Genomic DNA, 23,045 nt, shown 5'->3' with positions numbered 1-23,045 from the left:
AAATGTGTTTTTTTTTCCTTAAGAGTTTGAGAAATTGATGATGATGATGATGATGATGATGATGATATTATTATTATTATTATTATTATTATTATTATTATTATTATTAGCTACTAGTATTATAAAAACAAGAATCTTTTTGAAAGATTTACTAGAGCAGTCACAGGACAATGTCACAAGGCCTTAACACAGCAAAACCTCTGCTCCAAATACATCTAGTAATAGGAGAGGATTTATCAAGAACCCACTCATGAGCCACAGAGATGACATGATATATGTTATCTATGATTGATGGCTCAGGTGTGTGTATTCAGGTCTGTTGGTTGAGACGGGCCCATAGTTTTTCACTGGGATTTGCAGTTTGTCAGTGTCATAAATATATATATATATATATCATATACTGTAAATGGCTGAGAGTTAGTTTGGTGGAACTTGTACCCGACACTTTCTCTGTTATTTATCTTCACTCCTAGACACACAATTCAGCTTAAATTCATCATTTTTCTATACTTAATGGTGTGAGTTACATGTTTACATGTGTATTCATGTGTACAGGAAAAGAACTGCTGGTTGGCTAGCTCAAGTCCAGATCAAAATTCAACATACAGTACTTACTACACAACTATAATGCAAAAATAACTTTTATTGCATTTTATGCTATACACCAGCTTTATGTATAACCTAAATAAAATGTAAAGAAATACAAGACAGTGTGGGAGTGTTTACAGGTAAGTGTGTGAAAGTATAACCCAAATGATGGCCAAGAGTTAAACCTATTGTTTTGTCTGAAACTAGCTACATTAGAACTGATTTGATAGGTCCGTTTAAAGTATCAAACACTAGCAACGCTGAAACTTTATGAATGGAAGTTGATTGTAATACTAACATTTAAGTAGAAAGAAGGTTGCCATTTCCTTCTCAAAAAAATTATTTTGTCTCCTAAGATGTGTCACTCTAAAAATTGTGATCAGTTGGCATCATTAATGGATCAGTTGGTGATCATTAATTGGAAAAATACAAACTAAGAAACAAACATTAGAAATAACCGCCCCATTTGAATGCCAGAAAGTTGGCTTTCACTTCCCATACTCTAATATTTCTTATCCCCTGCTTCTTTTGCAGACAACACAGCAGGCATTAGAACCCAGCGATCGGGTTTCAACCGACAGGAGCAGAACATCTACCTGTTGCCTATCCTGGTTGTGGACAGCGGGCCTCCAGCTCTTAGCACAACTGGCACACTTACCATCCATGTGTGTGGCTGCGACACACACGGAGTCATCCAGTCCTGCAACGCCACAGCCTTCAGCATGGGCACAGCCCTCAGCCCGGGAGCTCTCATTGCTCTGCTCGTCTGCATGCTCATCATCATCGGTAAAAACATATTCTCACTCATTTCATGCAAAAGCAAACATGTGTGGACTCTTATGCATTAGGTTTGTTTACATCTTCTAATTATTTAGTTTTAGATTTTTTTAACAACACAAAAGGTTTTTGATGTTTCTAAGCTGACAATACTGAGTAACATGTGTTACTACACATTAATTGAAAACCCAAAATTCATATATTAGTGAAGTGGGGTCTCAATTGTGAACATTCTTTACCTATTTATTGTACAACATCCAGATTGCAGAACCTCACGAGCTGATTCAGGGTTTAGCATATTAAATATTATCCATGTATCGCATTGGTGTAGTTGACACTCACTCTTCTTAGAAAATGGCAGGATATTTTTGCCATATTTCAAGTGGGGTATTGGATTCTAAGCTTCATTGTATACTCTTCATTGTAGACTCTTAGTAAAAGTGAATAGAGACATTAACAAGAAAAATAAAATTTGGAAGGAAGTAGCAGAAATTGTTGGTGCCTCTGGTGAGTGTACAGTTAGCTTGCTTTGCTAATCTGCTCCGGAAGCTAGTATGAAGCCTAGCATGTAACCCCAAAAATGTAAATCAAACTTAAATACAGTTTAAACAAAAGCGATGTACATAAATCATGTAGTGGGCTGTAGGCTATACATTTTGGTTATTGCCATTTCCGGACAGTGCAAACCACAAGCAATAATAGCAGCAGTTGCTATACAGCCACAAACTATAAGCGACACAAGCAGCTTGTGAACTAGCGTAAACACAGAGTGAATGTGCAGCTGAAAAATCATCAGCAATTACACTATATGGCCAAAAGTATGTGGACACCTGACCATCACACTCATATGTGCCGCAAGCCTAAAGAGTATTAGTGAGTTCAGGCACTGATGACTGGTGAGGAGACCTGGCATGCAGTCAGTGTTCCAATTCATCCAAAGGTGTTCGGTGGGGTTGAGGCCAGGAGGAGTCTTTGCAGGCCACTTGAGTTCTTCCACACTAACATCGGCAAACCATGTCTTTATGGCTTTGCTTTGTGCACAGGGGCATTGTCATGTTGACACAGATTTGGGGCCCTTAGTTCCACTGAAGGGAAATCTTAATACTACAGTGTATGAAGACATTCTAGACAATTGTTTGTTTCCACCGTTGTGGCAAGAGTTTGGGGTAGGTCCACAAATGTGTGTGATGGTCAGGTGTCCACATACTTTTGGCCATATACTGTATGTGATGCAGTCATGTCAACATTGACCAGAATCACAAAGGAACGTTTCCTAAACCTTATGAACTATATGCTACAAAGAATTGAAGCTGTTCTGAAAGCAAAGTGGGGAGTCCTACCAAGTATTAGTATGATGTTCCTAATAAAGTGGCCAGTGTAAAGATCTTACTCTAAGCATTTTCAGTTATGCATTTTGTATGTGGGTTGCTTAGAGATCCTCCCACTGGTACCACTAATGATAAATGTTTCTGCCTATAAAAAGCAAGAGGGAGCACACAGACATGGACACAAAAACTGCAGTGTGTGCTTCCCACTTCATTGATTTCTCTGCTGTTACCATGCCTCTAATGGCCCATCATCATGAATTTAAACTTTAATTTGTGTATGAGTTCAGATCCTACAAAGGATGCGGCCCCAGAAAAACATAAAAAAAAAGAATCAGAACAAAAGTAACATGAAAGCCAATCAATATTTCATTCTTCTTTTTCACTCTGCTTGACTCTGCTTTTGGATGTCCTTTTTCATGTGAAGAGAAGAAAGCTTTTGTACAGATGGAGAATACGCACAAAATAGAGCCTGGTAAATGACATCCAACCACTTTGCCAGAGACTGATGTGAGGGTCAGTTTGAAAGGATGCAGCCCACAATCAGGAAAAGAGAAGCATCAGCACCTCTGTCACCCTTTCAGTGGCCCAAGCTTTTTTTTAGCACAAGCTTTTCAGGCAATCATGGATTGATATACTCCCAGCTCAGAAAAGCATTTCACGTTTACATTTCTGCAAGCTTAAATAGCTTATTCTTTTTCTCTTTCCCTCTTTCTTTTTTCTCCTTCTTGGCTCTATTATTCCTAATCACATTAAAGTGTGCTTGGTGTTCAGTGAGAACAGATTGTGCCATCTAAGACTTTTTCTCGCTTAATCAGTATATATGGTTGTCACTAAATTCCCTTAGTTATTCTGCAGACCTACTTTTCCACCCAAGAAAAGAATAGTGCACCCCAAACATGGAGCACACCGTCAAATTTCGAGCTGGCCTTTTTAAAAGTCTAAGATGACTTAAATGAAGTAGTTTGATACTTAGAAAGTGATTTATGTTATATTCTGAAAGTAATCTCTAAGTTCACACTGCAGACTCATACAAAACTTCCTAAAGTGAATTTACAATTAAATTATACTTGGATATGAACGTCCCCTACAGATTAATTTTCTCTATAGTTTCTCCACATGTTTTTGGTTCCTCCGCACTATTTTTGTCCCACTAAAACTTATAAGCATTCAGAGCATTGCCAATGCAGCAGCAAGACCTTTTATGGGTTTAAAAAAGCAAATTTAAGAAGAACAAGAAAAGTGAGAACAACCAGAAAAGAACTGTGTAAACGCATGCTATTGCAAGAATGGTGCAAGTGCATTTAAGCTGTCATACATCAGTGCTAATCTAACAGTAACTTTTTTCCCCACAACCCATCCCAGTGACCAAATCCAGACCTATCACTAGAGTCCTGTCAGCAGCCACAATGAGTAGGAATGAAAACAAGTTCATGCCTAATTAGCTACCAAACAAACAGACCCTCCTTGAATGGACTAGGAGGGCGAGGTGATGGATCCATTTGGGTGTGTCGTGGCATCTGCACACATCTACCCCAATTACAGCCCATCTGCCATGATGGGAGTCATAGTGTGCCCGTCATCCTTGGGGAAATAGTTGTCCTGTCAGGAGTGCTTATTGGAACATCTGCATGCCAGGAAGTGCCAGGAGTTTCAGTGGATGCCAAACATATTTTTACGTGATTAGAGAAAGACAAAAAGAAACACAATAAGATCACATTACAAATATATATATATATATATATATATATATATATATATATATATATATATATATATATATATATATATATATATATGTGCATGTGTGTGTGTGTGTGTGTGTGTAGTACTCATTTCAAGCTTGGCATTGTTTTATTCTCCTGGCAGATAATTTTGCTTATTTGTCAGTAGAATAGGAGAGTTTTAAGTTTGACATTAGTAAAAGTGTCAAGAAATCAGCTTAATGGTCTTTTATTTGTAATGTAATAATCTTATTATGAGAAATATTAGATACCTTTTCCTTTATTCAACATATATCCAATTGCTAAGATATGTTTTTTTGCAGTGAATAAAAATTCAGAGATGTTAACATGACTCGTGCGCCTCTAAGCTGAGAGTATATAGAGCTGTGAATGGCCAGAAGCTTGCTCTTTCTAGAGCTGGGGACAGTAGTGCTGATGCTTCTCTTTACCTCATTGTGAGCTGCATCCATTCAAATTGGCCCTCACATCATTCCGTGGCAAAGTGACTGGATGTCATACCAAGTTCTATTTAGGACTAATCGGAATATCTGCATGCAAGGAAGTGTCACAGATTTTATTAAGGCAGCTTTATACAATAACCAGCAGCTGAAGTGGAAGGGCAAGAGCTGGCTGTGACTTGACTGAATGTGGGTTTATCTTGTAATTATACTTACTTGGAGTCCTTTGAGCCAAGCAAATGGTTCCTTTGACTCACATAGAACATAAAGGCTTTATAGGCCTTCATGGTGTGATGCAAAAATGTTGTTTCTCCTGACGGAAGAAGCGAAACTTCTAAGCATGCACTCATCTTCTGTAGTACTGATGTAATTGCTTTACAGATGCAGTACTTTTGTTGATAACACTGTTAGACTGTCATCCAACTCTGTAAGAGTGTTATCCACTATTGTATTAAAGACTCCAACGGTCTCCAATTTCTCTTTCCTAGCTTAAGGCACACACTTAATTTTACTAAAAATTCCAGGATAGTTGGTTATGTCTCCCAAATCCAGGTGCAGATATCTTCATTAGGTATTTCCATTCAGTTACTGTTGAGATCCTCAGTGTAAATTCTGGCTGATTTGGTATGCATACTACTGTGCTGAGGCAGCCATTGTAACTCAAGTCTATTTACCTAGCCCCTGTCTATTAAGGGCATCTGATTATGATGGAATTGGAAAGTAAAACAAAAGAGCAGCACGGTCCAAGAGTCACGTCCCCTAGGCTTAAGGGCAGGCATTGAATTAGCAATTGTGTGAGAGAGGGGGAGGCTGATCAAAGAATTGTGATGGAGACAATCAGTAGTTTTAGGCAAGCCCTAGCTCTCTCCAGGCAATTGCTACCAATTTCCTTCTCTGCAACGTATTGAGTAATTTATAAGCAACTAAAACGAATTAAATGCCCCCCATGCAAGTCATTTGCACATATTACTGTGGCTATTATTGAGCTTTTCCTTTCATAAAACATGGTACAAAGAAAGCTTTTAGCTTCTATTCCACAATTCAGTCCTCTCTATCAAGTAAGATTCATTTGTATATTCCTGTTCTGTGTTAAAGTGTAAAACTTTACTTTGCATTTTGTCCATTAGTGCTGTATCTACTAAAGAAACAGGCTGGTGTTGCTTTCATGCGCATTTAGTTGGGGTGGCCAGATTGTGGGAGTTTTTACTCAGCTCACCCTGGCTGTTAATCTGAGTATTATATGATTCGCCTATATCACTTGTGATATCAACAACACAGCTAGTAGCATCTCCCAGCACTCTAACAGTGTAATGCACTCCCACAAGCAGCCCCATCTATAAAAGAATACATAGCTGATATATGCTGCCCTGTCAGCTGCTGTGTGTCTAAAGATACTTTATCTGGAATCTATTGTTGGATGTGTGTCGAGCCAGGTAGAACAAAAGACAAAGAACACAATAGAAACTTCTGTGGGCATGCATGAGCTTAATGTTAAACACAGCCAGGTTTTTTTCTTTTAAGCAGCTATCTTGATTATTGTATCTTAATCATCACCTTTCCTTTGGATTGGCTTATACAAGGCATTCACCTGTTTAATTTGGATGGAACTAACATAATGTCACCCTTTTCCTTTACATATTAGGTCAAGCATGACAAATGGGCTTTCTATGGGTTGTTACAGGGGTTTGTGCTCTTCTGTCTCTAAACACAAGGCAATAAAAGAAGGATGAAGAATGCTTCAGGAATTTTAGCTGTTACAGAACAGAATACGGACACAACAAGGTAGTGACTTGGCCATTAAGTACACACATTATTCAACACTAGAAGTACTTAACTTGTCTGATATAGTTAGATTTGCTCAAAGTGGAATTGTCTTTGAAGGTTAGGTTACATAAAATTCATATATGGAGAAGTATTCAGAAAATGAAGCCCTAATGGAAAAAAATAAAGTTTAATTAAAATGAAAATTGATGAATGCATGAAAAATGGATAGCAAAGACGTTTAAAAAGTATGTTATATTCATCAAAATGTATGGTTTTCTGTTCTTCCAGGAGAGTTTAATTATATTTTAGCACTTCACTTCTATCTTCTTTCCTAATGGCCATACTTCTTCAAAGAGCTTTTATCTGAGAGAATCCACACCATGTGGCTAGATGAAAGCCTGGTGAACTTACCCTAGACAGTTCTGTCATATAAGACAGTAACATCATCCACAAGACAATCACAGTCTTATCACATTTGTACTCATGGCTTATTAATGACCTTTGATCTGACTTGTGCATCCAGACAAGAGACCATTAAAAAAACATTAACCTTATTCCTTAAAGTATATGACCTTTGGGAGCAAAAGATGTCACTATGTAGTGTCATTCCCTTTATGAGATATTCCTTATCACCAATTCACCTGTATACATTTTTTTAGCATAGTGAATTAATTAGAAAGACTTTTGTTACTTTCTCTGGGGTTCCAATTGTTCATGTATTGTGTGTCTCAGAGAGTTGCAGTTTAATTAATCACATGCAGATTGAGAGAAAAGGGGAGTTTTCTAATCACAAATATAAGAACTAATTAAGATAATTCATGCTGGATGAAGGGCTCATTGATTTATTTAGATGAATGCAGCTTTTATTTTCTTTCATTCTCATTAGTGGATTAAATGATCCATCTCAGTTTTTTTTTCTTTTCAGTTCTGACTTGATTTCACACTTATTCCAAATATATCTGCATTCCACCTTAGGTCAAATGTTTTGAAAAGTTTTCATCCTTATTATTATGTAGTAAGTGATAGCTTTTTGAAATGTTATTTAGGGATTTTTTGATCATCTTCCAAGCTTAAGAGCAGGATAAAGCCACTTACAATATGTTGTATTGTAGCATAGTTTTGTCCCGAGATTTTTGCTATCCAAGCATGACAGTTTTACAGATAAATATGTCGCTTGCAAAGGAGTTAAACCAGTCTCTAATGAAAAGTAATGTTCCAGTTTTTCTACATTATATCTCAGTTTCACTAATTCAAGAGAGTTTTGCTTCACCTCATACATTCACCTTTTTCCCTTGAAGCTACTCCTATGACAGCACTTCCTGGTGGAAATCATTTTGTAATACCACAAAAAGGACAAGTCTCTCATTAAAATTAACACAGTGCAGTAATAAGTTCCTTGGAGGAAGGTGCATTTGCTCTTCCTTGAAAAAGAGAGACCTTTTCAGAAAGGAATTTGACAAAGAAAAAACTGCTAAACACTGAAATTATTAATTTAATGAAAAGCTGTTGAAGCCACCACGAATGAACAAGTGTCACACAAATGTGTGGAAGCCTGGGAAAGCCCTTCAGATGGTGCAATTTTGATGTTTTTGATTATATAAAATTCTGAAAACTCATTTAGCTGAAATGAAGTATGTTTCTCTTTTGCACATATGTTAATGATAAATAAGGTCAGGTAAGGAATAACACATGACAGGATGTGTTATTGGAAAGTAATCAACAACGGGGTGGTGTGATGAGGCGTCACACTAAGTGCATTTGCTATTACTACCCTGAAGTGGATTATTTTCCAATAAAAGCATGTCATGAAGTGTTCTATTCTTGTTATAATCACAGCAATTTATCAAATATTACTTTTCCTATTTATTAAGAACCAACAGGCTATATCAAACATACACAACAGCTACTGTTGCTACCTAATTTATTTGTGGAAAAAGAACATTTTATCAAAGATTTTATCAAAGATTATAATAGAAACCGATGAAAAATGATGGAAATCGTAATCACTTTCATCATAAGCATCATCTTCATCAGTCTCTCTAGTCTCATCACTTCAGGTAAAATGACAGTCAAGGCATTTGATGACCCGGAGCCTCATCATTGTCTCTTAACTTGACTGATCTCTGTATTCTCTTGGTATTGGTATCGAAATAATTGCTGATTAATTACGTTTTGTTCTGCTGGCTAAATTTCCCATTTTTTTGATTAGCATTTAAACATTACAACTTTGTTCCCTGTCATCTCTACAGTGTAAGCGATGGCTCATGTGCATTTTGAATAATTTTACAGCTGGTAATTTGACAATTGAATAACAAAATGAATCTATTAGGCTTATGTCCGTTTCAGTATGGTGGCTAACAAACATTTTAATTAAAGCATAACATTCACTGCATGAATTTTGGCTGTTTTCCAGAATATTTTGCCAGCCCACCACACAAATACATACAGTATATGGTTTGTCTGAAATTGCAAAAATGCAGTAGATAATGTACTGGAAACTATGTAGTCAGTGATGTAAATTCTATACAGACTCATTATCATAAAGGAGAACATTGAATTTTCTGAAGTAGGATTCCATCCTTTCTGACTATCCGTCCTGTTTCATATAGAAAATGTAGAAGTAGCACCTTTTTTATCCACAAACACTTGTTACTTAGATCATTTAGAGAAGTAGAACAGTATACAAACAAACATTCCTTTGGTTCCAAACTTTTTGTACAACTCTTTCTTGTACAAGGTTGAGATAACCTTTTTTGAAACTAAAACTTCCATACAATAAATTCACAAAAAAGTGAGACATTGCGACCAGAGAAGCTGATTTATGAGGGGGGTCGGTCCATTGGTGATGGGAGCACAGAGCACACTAGCTATTCATTCAGACAGTGTTATTCACAATGACTCCAGAATGCTGACCCTCACTTCCCAAACTGCACACTCATGTCAGGATCCGTTTGTTAATCCCCTCACTGTGCTCTCTCCTGTGCATGCTCCTGACCGGATTTGAACATTATGGGGCAAATTGCACAGGAACAATTGCAGAAGTGACATTTTATTTCGAAATTTGTGTTTGTTTGTTTGTTTGTTTACCAAAAAGTTAGGTTGATATTAATTGTATATCGTTTCTTGTTGAAAATTTCCCTTATTTAATCATTAACTGAGATATAGACACTAATTTGAGACGTGTTTGTTTCCTTTGATGTCTTGAAGGGAATAAACAGCCTCACAAGGCACTTATACTAAAAATTTATTTTTAATTAGTAGGCAGACTCCTGCGCAGATGCCACTTTTAAGCCTCAGTTGATTTCACACTTGATCTGAGCTAATTTTCCAAAATTTTCAAAAAAGTGTCACTTTTGGAAAACATCTATCTATTAGGTATCTCATAGGAATGGATGATATGTTTCTTTTAGTTATAGCCAGTTTTGATTGATTTTAATTGGTGGCCGTAATTCTTATTTATGAGAACAGATGGAAGACAATTTACCTTTCAACCTTTTTTGCATACTTTATGATAATGCACTCACAGTGGGAGGAAGTGCCTTTGAAGAATTGTTAAAAAATAAGAATTGTTTTTAGGTTTAAAGCATTTAATAAATCACCTTAAAATGGCATGAAGCACCTTTAAACTAACAATCTGATTTATTTATATCAAAAGTAAACCCCTTGTTTTAATTGCTTTTAATAAAAGAACATTAAATGTTTGATAGGCGATCATTTTGCCAAAAATAAATGTGTAAGAGACATTCACCAGGGTACAAGAAAGTCTATATGCCATGCTGTGAGTTTAAATTCAGCTCTTGTATTCAGTGTTTCTATCTGCTGAGTAATACCGTCATGCCATCTTTTTCCCATTTGTCCCATCTCTCACTCCCTCTCAATAGTCATTGTGCTGCTGATTGTGACCTTAAAGCGCCACAGGAAGGGTCAGCGCATGTGCGAGGAAGAGGAAGACATGCGAGACAACGTCATCAAGTATAACGACGAGGGCGGAGGTGAGCAGGACACACAGGCTTACGACATGAGTGCACTGCGCAATCTCTACGACTTCCCCGAAGCCAAGAGCTCTGAGTCACTTCCCAAGCGCATCCAAAACCCTGTGAACTCTGACAGAGAGGTAGCTGATTTCTCCCTGTTTAAAGGCTACATCCGGAAGAAAGTGGAGCAGGCGGATGCAGACCCATCTGTGCCTCCATACGATTCATTTCAGACGTACGCACTGGAGGGCAGCGGCTCACCAGCACTCTCACTAAGCTCCATCCACACTCTGTCCACTAGCTCAGAGCAGGACTTCTCCTACCTTAGGGACTGGGGGCCTCGCTTCAGGCAGCTGGCAGGATACTATGCCCCGGCACAGCCTGATGAAGAGGGGTCCTAGCACTGCCTGCCATCCTGTGCCTACTGTGCCAAGCTAACAACACACTGCTGTTCCATAGACACTGCTCAGTCCTGGAGCTGCCCACACTCCTTTAACACCCACTCTCCTCCATCACTGGATGATCACTGGATCCTAGTCTTTTCTGGACATTTTAATACCACTCTGTAAAAGATACAGACAGTTTGCCTTTGCAAAAGATTAAAAGGTGGAGGATGAACAGGCCATGAGTGAGGAGTTGGGCGGTACTCCAACAAACCTAGCAGAGTGTGAAACGAGAGCTGGACTGTGCTATATGCACAGGGCTAAACCCACATTGTTCCCTATCTGAAACATTTTCTTTGTGTGTGTGTGTGTGTGTGTGCGCGGGTGTGTGCGTGCATGTGTGTGTTCTTTCTTTCCTCTTTTGGTGAAGGCAAAGACTACCGATTCATTGGGAGATCCAGAATGGGACACCATGCAGCAGTACTAGGGAGGTCATTTTCTAAGCCAAGACAAATTATTCCCAGATGAAAATATGTATTTATCTAAAAAAAGAAGATATTTATGTATTTATTATTTCTATTTATTTATTTATTTATTTCTCCTGGTTGAAGTACAGAATACCGGACTGGACTTAATTATAGAACAATATGGATGGATGATACAGACTGAATTAATTAAAAAAACTGACTTTTAAAGGCATTGACATGAGAGTGCGATTGTGACTGAGAGATCTGGGCCACAGTCTTTCAAAAATTATTTATTTTTCAGAAACCCTTTTTTCTAAAATACAGACCTGTGCTGGGAAGGGGTGTACAAATATTAAATATTCACTCAGTCAGAAGTTTGTTTTTGTCCTATCATATGTTTCATGTATTGTGTTACTCTTAAATTGATTATCCAAGTCACATATTGTGGGCAGTCAGATATTTGTTTTGTGTGTGTGTTAATTTTTTCTTTTGAAGCTGTATTTCAGTGGTTAATTTGGGGGGCAATAAGGGACATATGACCACGAGAGCGAAAAGTCAGATATTCCTCATTTTTTTATCAGTATTTACATCAGTATTTATATTTTGCATACATGTTCACTACAGATTTGTGTCTGTGTTGTTTATATTCTAAACTGGTTTCAAGACCAGATGATTTGATTGGTTTTATTCAGTTTAATCTTTAGTATTGGTTGAGGCTGATGAAGGGAAATGAGAACATGGTTAGAAGGCCTGGTTACACTAAATCCTTCTTGATCCATGATAACTGTGTTGAGGTGGTTGCTTAGAATGCTTTGCATTTCATTTAACTCAGCAGTAATTAAGCCAATCAGAATGAATTTTATTCACACAAGAGATTATATCTTGTCCACCATAGACAAGATATGAACTGTTTGAACATTTTTGTAAAACTAAAAAAGAACTGCCCCATGACCACTAGTGTATCCAGGCCTTAATACATATGTAGGAGGTTTTCATCACCCAAAGCCAATATCTGGAGACATTCTGTTGCCAACCATATCCAGTAACAGTGTATGGATTAAATGTACAGTTGAAATCAATAAATATTCAAGTTTTTGTAGACACACTGAGACTGGAAAGGCTGCATTTGACAGTATGTTGTGTGCCATACTCTGGTCTGTTTGTCTCTGTTTTAGCAAACAGTGTAGCATCAGATGTTTTCTCTGATTTTGCTCATTCCTACTTATGACTGACAATTGAGCTGCTTTGGCAGCTTATACTGCATGTAAAGATGAGCTTTTAGTATCAGCCCCAAAAAAGCACTTTCCAGGACACAACTTGTGCAATTAGAAATAGTTCTAATTGAATAACACACACACACAAAAATAACCTCAAAACACAGTGTTAGTGTTTAAAAAGCATTAACAGTCACATATATAATACAAGCATAGAGACAGTTGCAGCCCAGTGCATTATTAAAAACCAAAATTAAATTGGAAAAACATGTTTCTTGTCTGCATGCTCCACAAGTGTTCATGGGAGATCATTATGGAAAGCTTGTTGGTGGTTACTCTATGTTTCCCTCAAATTAAAATGCCCTACCACAGTTCACCAAGCCACCATCTATTTTTCAGTAATGAACTTCACTTGTTATTGTGTTAATGTGTTACCATAAATCACACTTCACCTCCAACCACCAAGGGCAACTAGACCTTCGACTTCATTCCCACTACAATTGCAAGTCTGATGATTGACATTATTCGCTCACTTCCTCTTATATTCTCCGTTCAGCCACTCTGATCATAAATATTGATTACAGTGGGAGAAATGGGAGTCACGAAGGTGGCATAGTACTATGACAGAACATTAAAATCCAACAAGAAACAGGCAATATTTATATACAAGAATACATAATAAGTATTATCTGTGTTTATGATCAGCAATATCAGTGTGACATTACACAATCTACTGCAGAAACTCACACTCACTCTCTCATTTTCAGTAACTGCTTTATCCTTAGCAGGGTTGCGATGGATTTGGAGCCTATCCCGGGAACACTGGATGTGAGGTGGGAATACACACTGGATGGGGATCCATTATCAATCTAGAAAAAAATGAGTGTGTAATTAATTTAATGAAAAACACAATCAACATTGTCATGTCAAACCATCCTTTAAAACAGATTTATACAAGCTGCTATAATCATGATACAGTCTTTCAGTAAAGGGCTTCACAGTCTTTACTTAGCTTATGTTAGCTGTCAAAGCTTCAGAGCTTCAAAATTCATTGTCCTTTTACATTCAAGACTTATTGAGACCTGGCTGAATGGTGCCCATGCAGTGGTGAATGCATTCCCCTGATAATTAGGATGTGAAAAATCCACTTTGCAGTAAAATGAGAGATCACAGGAGCCAATTTACACCATGTCATTCTAAGTTAGACAGCCTTGGAGGAATCATATTCTGAACAACATCAAAGCTTGGACATCTTTAAAAGAACAATGACATATAATTTGGACAGCTAGGTTTCATCACAAACTGCAGTGGGTGAAGTTCAGTGCATTGCAATGGTGATACTGGCATAATTTGTATTAAATAAGAGACTAAATTAATTCTATAATCAGACATTATCAACACTGGCATCACTCAGCCGAGCACCATTAACATATGTTTATTGTACTATGTGGTCAGAGGCAAAAATTCAATGTGTGCTTTATGAAAATCAGTCAAAGTCCATAGTGGGGTAATATGCAAGCATGCAGAGTAAAACAGAAAATATCCATGATCAAAATGAGGGAATAAGACAAGGGAAGTACAAAGATAAAAAGAACTCAGAAAACAAGGCAAAGAAATGCACAATATCTATAAATGAGACTTTGCAGGGAAACAAAGATGTATACAGATGGTTATACCTACAGTTATCCAAGTTATCAATGAGCTAACATAAAACAGGTGCACACAATAGAGGACGAAACCAATGACAGGACAGAGTGGAGACAGGAACAGAAAACAGAAACCAAAATATGAGCACATGGCTTTGGTTGCCATCTGAACGTTGATGTGAAGTGTGAAGCCGTGACAGAACCCCCCCTTTAATGCAGAATGGCTTGACAAAGACTGGAAGGGGGCCTGGGCCACTAGGTATAATGCTGATGTGTGGCAAGAGGACTGGAGACTGGCATGACCCAGGAGCAGTGAATTCCTCTGAAATTCATTGCTAATGGAGGATGGCATCCTCTGTAGAATCACAAGGCAAAGGGACGATGACATCCTTGCCAAATTCATAAAGCAGAGTGATGATGACATCCTCTACAAAGTCACACATGTGGCACTAAAATTAGAAGGAGGAGCCATGAGGTCCTTGCCAGCAGAGTCTGAAGAGATGGGTATACATAGTCAAAATAACCAATGACCTAACACAGAACAGGTGCACATAATAAAGGAGTAAACCAATAAAAGGGTTTCTATCATACTGGTTCTATTTCACAGTTCATCATGTTCTCCATATCCAGGGTTCCAAAGCATGTTTTTCAAATAAAAATAAGACATTTCTTTTTACCTGTTCTCCTAGAATTCAAACAGGGGACTCAGGAGTAAAGACATTTCACTTGTAACACAGCATCAAAGAGATCAAAATCACTGTGATGAAGAGAGATAAAAATGATCTTCATTTTATTAAATGAAAGGACAGAATATTGTAACAATTTCAAAGGTCTAGAAAGTTGGATTCTGTCTGATCACTGTTTTTAGATAAAGACAAAAGCATCAAGACTCTTTATTTTTGGGGAGAGAATAAAATTTATTCAGGCCACAAGTCACACAATACAACACTCTATTCAGCAGTGTTTCTTAAGAGTTATACACTTGCCCATATCACTACAGCTGTGTATATCAGGCCCATGGGAAAATGGCCAGATATTAGACCCTGGATTCCTGATAGATTCTATCTGGGCTCCAAACCTCTGCTTCCTAGACAAAGTCCCTATGTTATATTTTTCTAATTAGCTTATACATGAAACTTCCTGACTTATGGCACAATATGATTTCAGTGCCATAGATTTAAGTTAGAAAGAAACTTCCACTTGCTGCATCTTGCTCTATTCTAATTTGGTCATTTGTCTTTAGTTGACAGATACTGTAATGTATGGTGTCAATTCCCAAAGCACTTGGAGATGGAAGAACACTCTGTTAACCCCCAGGACTGACTTTAGCTAAATGTGAAGATTCCCTGGTGAAGATGTTTATCTAGCAATCCTCTCAGCTGTGAATGCTAGATCCCTGGAGGCACTTCTTATAAGACAGCAGGTGAATCACTAAAACTTTTTAAATTAAAAAGTAGAATGGAAAAATAAATATAGAAACTGTAAATATTATGTAGGTTACCCTTACAGTGCTTCAAAATACTTACAAGTTTTATTTGTAACGTAAAAGTTAAATACAAAAGTTTGAAATGTACTCAGTGTTTCTTAAATACTTAGTCACTTGGATATTTACTTAGGGGGCCATGGTGGCTTAGTGGTTAGAACTTTTGCCTCTCACCTCCAGGGTTGGGGATTCAGGTCCCGCCTCCGCCTGGTGCGTGTGGAGCTTGCATGTTCTCCCCATGCTTTGGGGGTTTCTTCCAGGTACTCTGGTTTCCTCCTTCAGTCTAGAGACATGCGTCGTAGGCTGATTGGCATTTCCAAATTGTCCGTAGTGTGTGAATGAGTGTGTGTGTGATTGTGCCCTGCGATGGGTTGGCACCCCATCTAGGGTTTCTCCCGTCTTGTGCCCTGAGTCTCCTGGGATAGGCTCCAGGTTACCCAGAGACCCCTGTGTAGTATAAGCGGTACAGATATTTACTTACAAACTATAGTGGGAAAATATTCCATTAGTATAACATTCTATGAAACAGGTAGAAGGACATGCCATATGTAAATGTAAACAAACAAAAAACATCAAGAATATTCAGATTTAGAATAAGATATTAGGAACACAAAAGAAGATTTCACTATAGTATGTGATATTTTTATATGATATATGGTATTTTTTTTTATAGATCTACAATGAAAAACAAAGCAAATATTGTACTACAGCCAAACACCACTCTGTAAGGGTATATAGAAAGAGTGAATAGTTTAGCTTGATGAAAAAGGGACAAACCAATGTAAGGAGACTTCACAAAAAACAATAATTGACTGATATGTCCTTTTTTATGTCTTTTGTCTTCAGACAGTTGCTATTGCTTACCCTCACCTATTAATATCAACATTACAGAAAATGTTTACTTTCTCTCACCTATATACCTAATATTCTATGTGAAATAAAAGATTTCTTTGGTAAGTATAGGTGTAATAAATGGGTTACTGTAGAATCATTAACATGTTTTTACAGTAATGTCCAACATTCTGTACATTATCGCTTGCATATTGATCATTGTAATTAGCTCATTTGTACTATAATAAAATACTCCTGACATTTTTTTCCATCCTATGTTACAAATTACTTAGTTGTTTGATGCAGACTAAATGTAAGCCAGCTTTTCCTATTACTGCATATTCATAAAATTTAATCATGTAGTGAACCAGCTGTGTTCGGCATGTCATGCTGACCTATCATGGTGCTAAGTGATGAATTCTAAATTATATTGATGTAAACAGTGGTAATAACTCAGTATAATAATAAGCAGTTCTACATGTACTCTCCTGTAAGATTTTGAGAGAAAATTATAAATAAAATTATTTGCAAGGCAACCTCAACTTAATTTATGATGCATAGCTTAGTGCCTTGTTGTTTACAGATTTATCCATTTAGGGTACACACAGGTCCCAAACTAGTGGGTCTAATTATGATCAGTGGTAATTTGTGGGGTAGAATAGCCACTTGTGACCTGTCTCAGGCACCAACTTTAGCAAGCATCAATTAATCTGAAGAATAGCTGTTAGTTAAGTGCTAATGCGGCATGTCAGATATTTTGACTCAGTGGTTGTACTCGGAAGGTAAATGACTGACTACAGAATGTCTTGTAATCTGCAGGTCAGACAGATTAGGTCAGACAGGTTCTGACAGGCAAGGCATAAGACAAGTATATATAAACAGATTTGCACCATAAATACAGTGATAAAGCACATGATGCAATGCATAAAATGGACATCAGTGTCATATTGTGAAGAGCAAACTATGAAGAAATTAAAACGGAGCTTTTATTTAACAAATAAATTGTCTGATTCATAGATGCACTCAACCCTACTGTCACAAGCCTGTTCGCTCTGGTGCTGTCACTGACTTAGCAACCTGTCATGGACAGAGGAGACATACATAATGAAGTCCTCACTCCACATATTTTAATAGATAGATAGATAGATAGATAGATAGATAGATAGATAGATAGATAGACTATATGGCTGAAAGCATGTGGACACCTGATCATCACACCCATATGTGGGCCTTCTGCAAGCTGTTGCCACAAAGTTGGACAGAGACAATTGTGTAGAATGTCTTTGTGTGCTTTAGCATTAAGATTTCCTTTCACTGAAACTAGAGGGGCCTAAACCTATTTCAGCATGACAAAGCGAGCTCCGTAAAGGCATGGTTTTCCAAGATTGGAGTGGAAGAACTCAAGTGGCCTGCACAAAGCCCTGACCTCAACTCCACTGAACACCTTTGAGATGAACTGGAACACCAAATTCACACCAGACCTTCTTGCTAGACATCAGCGCCCAACCTCTTGTGCTCTTGTAGCTGAATGAGTACAAATTCCTACAGCCACAATCCAAAATCTAGTGCAGCAAAGGGGTAACAACTCAATATTAATGCCCATTGTTTTGGAATGGTGTGTTCAATACTCAGGAGTCCACACACAGACTGTTACTGCTGAAAAAAAAAAACACACATCTGAATGTTTAGTCCTGTACTGCCTATGTGTGTTAACATGCTTGACCCCACAACAACACTCCACATTTAGCCTCTATTGTCAAGGGACCTCTACACAGAAATAAATAAATAAAACCTACATAACAACAGATCATATCACATCATGCAGTTTTTCATCCAGGAGAAATATGGTTTTGGTGTTTTATACATGCTGTGGTCCCACTGGGGAAAAAATACATTTAACATTACTGACTGTACGATAAAGATAGGTTATTATGTTATTACAAATGTTGCTTTTTCAATCTATTACAGGAAAATACAGTGGAAACACATCTATAATACAGTATAATTGCCCATTAATAAAATGTTCCTATAAAGGGAAAACATGTCAACATTACAATAATAACTATTACTATTTAAAAAATAAGCTAAGATAAATTTATTGTCATTGTACACAAACAAGATTCATTGTGTGGTTCCCCACCAAAGCTACAATACATAATAGTGATATGAAACATTTTACCTCTATAATTACTTTGTGTAAAGTCTATGAAAATATACAATATGAATATATATTCTGTCATTTATATTATTGTCTGTCTGATGCACTGCATTGTTGAACTCATGAATGAGGTGCTTTCATAGAGTCAAACAGTAGATTCAATAACACTTTGCTCCCAGACAGAAGCATTTGCTTTGGGTTCACAAGTTATTTATGTAAGTATATACATAAGTATATGATAAAATACTCTTACGGCTGATATAGAATGCAGTGAAAAGTAGCTGAGGTTCTTACTAAAGATCCCAACAGTGGTTCTCTCACAGTGTTCTATTCACAGCCACACTCTCAGAGCCTTAACTAATGAGCTAACCCTGGCCCATACTATTTTAATATATGCTTTTTTGTATTTTAATAAAAAACATCTAGTAAAGTTTGGGTATGTTCAACAACTAAAAGAGACCACTAGATGTTGGCATATACAGAGCACAAGATATCCTACAAAATATTTCAACTATATTCTGAACTGTAGTCTCAAAGTAGGTTTTTGCAACTCTGCGGTCGGCCTGTTAAGCATAACTGACTGGTAGATATTCTAATACAGTATATTTCCTGGACAGAGATGTCAATATTTCATATACACCATTAGGGATCTTGTTTTCCAAATTTGCTGCCTTCCTAGTTGTTATCTGTATTGCGTCAATACCCTCTAGGCATTGCAAGTTTTTTCTGCCTGGGAGAAAGTCTGTATAAACCAGAAAAATCCCACAGGATTCCTGTTTACCTTTGTTCTTTGAGAAGGTTCTCAAAGGCTAAATGGGATAATAGAAGGGAGATGTTAACCAACACTGTGAGCAGGACTGTCTGTTTACTCGCAGTGACACTCTTCACCACACGTTATGCTTCAGTCGTGTTTGCTGACAGCTTGGACTTAATGCTTCATTTCTTTCCCAGAGGAACTCTGGGAAATGCCAAAGCTGCCCCTTTGACGTCCTTCTGACTGTGGTGATTTATGCAAAAGCTTCTGAGATTTTCATGCATGGTGCACCTAGCATCCAAACAGCCAGTGATGCATTACCATGTATTGGGGAGGCTTAAGCCGGAAGCAGGATATATAAGTGCCCTAGGCCAGCCTGTGGTCAGTGATTTGGTCAGTGCTAGTTATGGAATTTTAAAAAGACCTGAGATTCAAGTCAGTCCACAATAAAACATACATGAATGTAATAAAGTCTCATACTGTGGAAAGAATAGATAGATAGATAGATAGATAGATAGATAGATAGATAGAGCCTGTGCTAATCAACAGTGTGTGGGTTGACACTCTAAATATAATAGCAATATCCAAGTAAGTGGTTTAATTCAGCCTTCACACATGATGAAAATTGAATGGAACTGTTTGAATTAATGTGAATCCTCTTAATCCAGCACTCTCGTGCTCAAGTGCTGAAACATATCAAAGTCCAATAATTGGAGATAGGGCCAACACAATCTATTGTTTTAGTCACAACAACTTTTTTTTACATTTATGTTTCAAGTGGGCCATGTGCCATTCTAGAGTACACATGACTGGTGAAGTAGCAGATAGAATTGCTGGAGATGTGACAGGTTGCTTGACTCATTCATATGCCAATCAGTATATTGGGAATGTGTGTGTGTGTATTGTGGGGAGTGGGTTTGGGTTGTTCTGTGCTTTGAGCACTTTAGATATGTGAAGATGTGTTCTGTTCACACTTCCCCTCCTCTCACCTCTGACATTTGTCAGAAGAGACAGGAGAGAAGAGATGAAGGAGCTCATGCATTATTAAAGAGCCAGTGACTGTTCCTTCAGCTTAGACGCACTTGTAACTCAGGCCTTTCATTGTCAGGTAAAAAAAAAAAAAAAAAAAAAAAAAGTTAAAGGATGCCACCTCATAAAATGGCGGCATAAAGAAGGCTGATGGAGGACAATGTCCGATCTGTTTTCAGCCCTTTCAGAAATATTTATTGGTTATTTCCTTTGGGGTATGATGTGTAAAATGATTGATGAGTAAGGAATAAATCACTTTGTGAGATGCTGTTATAGGAAAATAAACTACAATGAGGAGGTGTGATATGTTACCACCCCAAAGTGGATTATTTTCCTATAACAGCACATCCTTAAGTGTTTTATTCTTCTTATATCACAGTGATTTGGCAACAATTACAATTTTTAATTTATTAATGAACGACACATGCTTTTTTTTTTTTTTTTTTTACAGTTTATACCTTATTTAATGTTGGAGAGTTCCTGTTATCACTTACATTATAGCGGCAAACCATATATGAGTGCAAAGCATACATTACATGAAATAAAAATAAGGAAGAATGAAAAAATGTTTTTAGATTGGAATTGAACACCTATCACAAATAACCATGAATATCTATTTGAAATATCCAACTTATATAAATATTGCATGGAAAGGACACTAGGTTTAAAATATACCAATCTGCATGGATTTTTTTATTTGTGCCTTAACAGGACCAGGGCAAATACTAACACAGGTTGTAAAAGCAGTATTGAAGAATTATACAGATGCCATGATTTAGTAACACACTTATAGACTAAAGTGAATCTTGTGCTTTGAAATGTGTGAAACATTAGTATGGACTAATTACATGTACCTCAGATAAATTGTCTCTCTGGTAAAGACCAAACTAAATGCCATCCGTGTGCTAGACTTAGATTTGAACAACACTGAGAAAAAATAAGCTTTCTTTCTCCACACCTCTGATTGTATTTTGTTGTGCTCAGGCTCAGTCTTGCCTTCACCCAGTCATAGTTGAAACATGTTAAAGGGTGACAGAAGTTGATTGCTGGTCATGGCTAGATTTGTCATCTGTCATTCTAGTACTTCCTACCTTCCCTAATTGTTTCATTGTAATTACAAAATAATTTATTGTAGTTACAAATAATATGCTGTCAGGTTACCGAAGGCAAATGAATGAATGAATGAATGAATGAACGAACAAACAATTTTTTCCCCTTTAGCATAAATTGACACGCAAAAAGCTGCTGTTCACCAACTATTTTGCAGGAAAATAAAATCTTAATGTTTATTTATAATGTAGTTCAGTGAAACAAGACTACGTTCATAGGAAACCATTTCCATAGTAATACTAATAATTATATTAATACTAACTCTCAGTTTTTCTCATGAGAATATCTTTACAAAACTACATTGCAAATGGGTATCATGTAATGGTTCCTATTGTTCCTGAACTACTTTTCAGTTGACACGGCACTTGATTAAGTGAAGTAGTTTGAAGTTGCCAAACTGTCAAAAATTACCTGCACTATTTTACATTTACAGTTTTATTTCAGTTTTATTTCTTCTATTATTCTAGTTTTGTTACAATAGAAGCAAGAATGATATTTTATGTATCTAAGGGATTATTAGGGAGGAAGAAAAAGCCTCATTTTTATTTGCTATGCTTTTATAAGTTGCAAGAACAGAATGTTGATTTCTGAGTCTCATGAACCATTTTGTTCCATTTTTTGCTCCATTAATTTCCAGAGGCAGTTTTATGGTTTTTATTCTTAAAAACTTCTTTAAAAAGACTTTTAGCTACTAATTGTCATGACACATTATTTTTTAATGCTGATGCATTGTAGGACCTGTACAATGTTTTATATATATATATATATATATATATATACATACATATATATATATATATATATATATATATATATATATATATATATATATATATATATATATATATATATATATATATATTTATATTTATATTTATATATTTATATAGTTTTAGATTATAGAAATTAACCGAACTGAAAAACTCAGAACGTCTCACCAGCAAATCCCACAATGCTATATTCAGTCCTTCTAAAGAGCATTTTCATGAGATCCTCATTAGTACCCCTTAACACACATGCAAGGCTCTCGAAACATATTTCATTCTCAATTAGATTGATTCCCTCCCCATTCTGTCCCTGAACAGAGATATAACAAATAACAGAATAATTATATGTGATTCTTGGTTGAGACCACATATTAACATGATAATAGAAAATGCAATTAGTTATACCTTCAAGAAAATGAGTGGAAGGAGGTTTGGGAAATGGTGGAGATATCAACATTGTAATTTCAGTTTTTCCGCCATTCTGATTAACAGAATTGTCATGCGGTAAAGCCTATCACTGCCCTGAATGAGGCTTTGTGGCTGTGCTAAATGAAATAATGTGAGTCTGCTATCTTGCTATTTGACAGTGCAGG

General features: G+C 36.8%; 1 protein-coding gene across 2 annotated transcripts in view; it reads left to right on the top strand.

Moving 5' to 3' along the window:
- Positions 1-12,714, top strand: part of LOC113532783 (cadherin-22) — a 190,811-nt gene extending 178,097 nt beyond the window's left edge. For both annotated transcript variants that reach the window (XM_026924421.3, XM_053229740.1), the window contains 2 exons: positions 1,123-1,374; positions 10,518-12,714. In XM_026924421.3, coding sequence (XP_026780222.3) covers positions 1,123-1,374; positions 10,518-11,011 — 746 coding nt within the window. In that variant the 3' untranslated portion in view covers positions 11,012-12,714. The remainder of the gene's footprint in view (positions 1-1,122; positions 1,375-10,517) is intronic.
- The last annotated feature ends 10,331 nt before the right edge of the window (positions 12,715-23,045 follow it).

This window comes from Pangasianodon hypophthalmus, chromosome 2 (genome assembly GCF_027358585.1).
Source record: "Pangasianodon hypophthalmus isolate fPanHyp1 chromosome 2, fPanHyp1.pri, whole genome shotgun sequence".
NCBI lineage: Eukaryota > Metazoa > Chordata > Actinopteri > Siluriformes > Pangasiidae > Pangasianodon > Pangasianodon hypophthalmus.
This window is presented reverse-complemented; position numbering and strand designations above follow the sequence as displayed.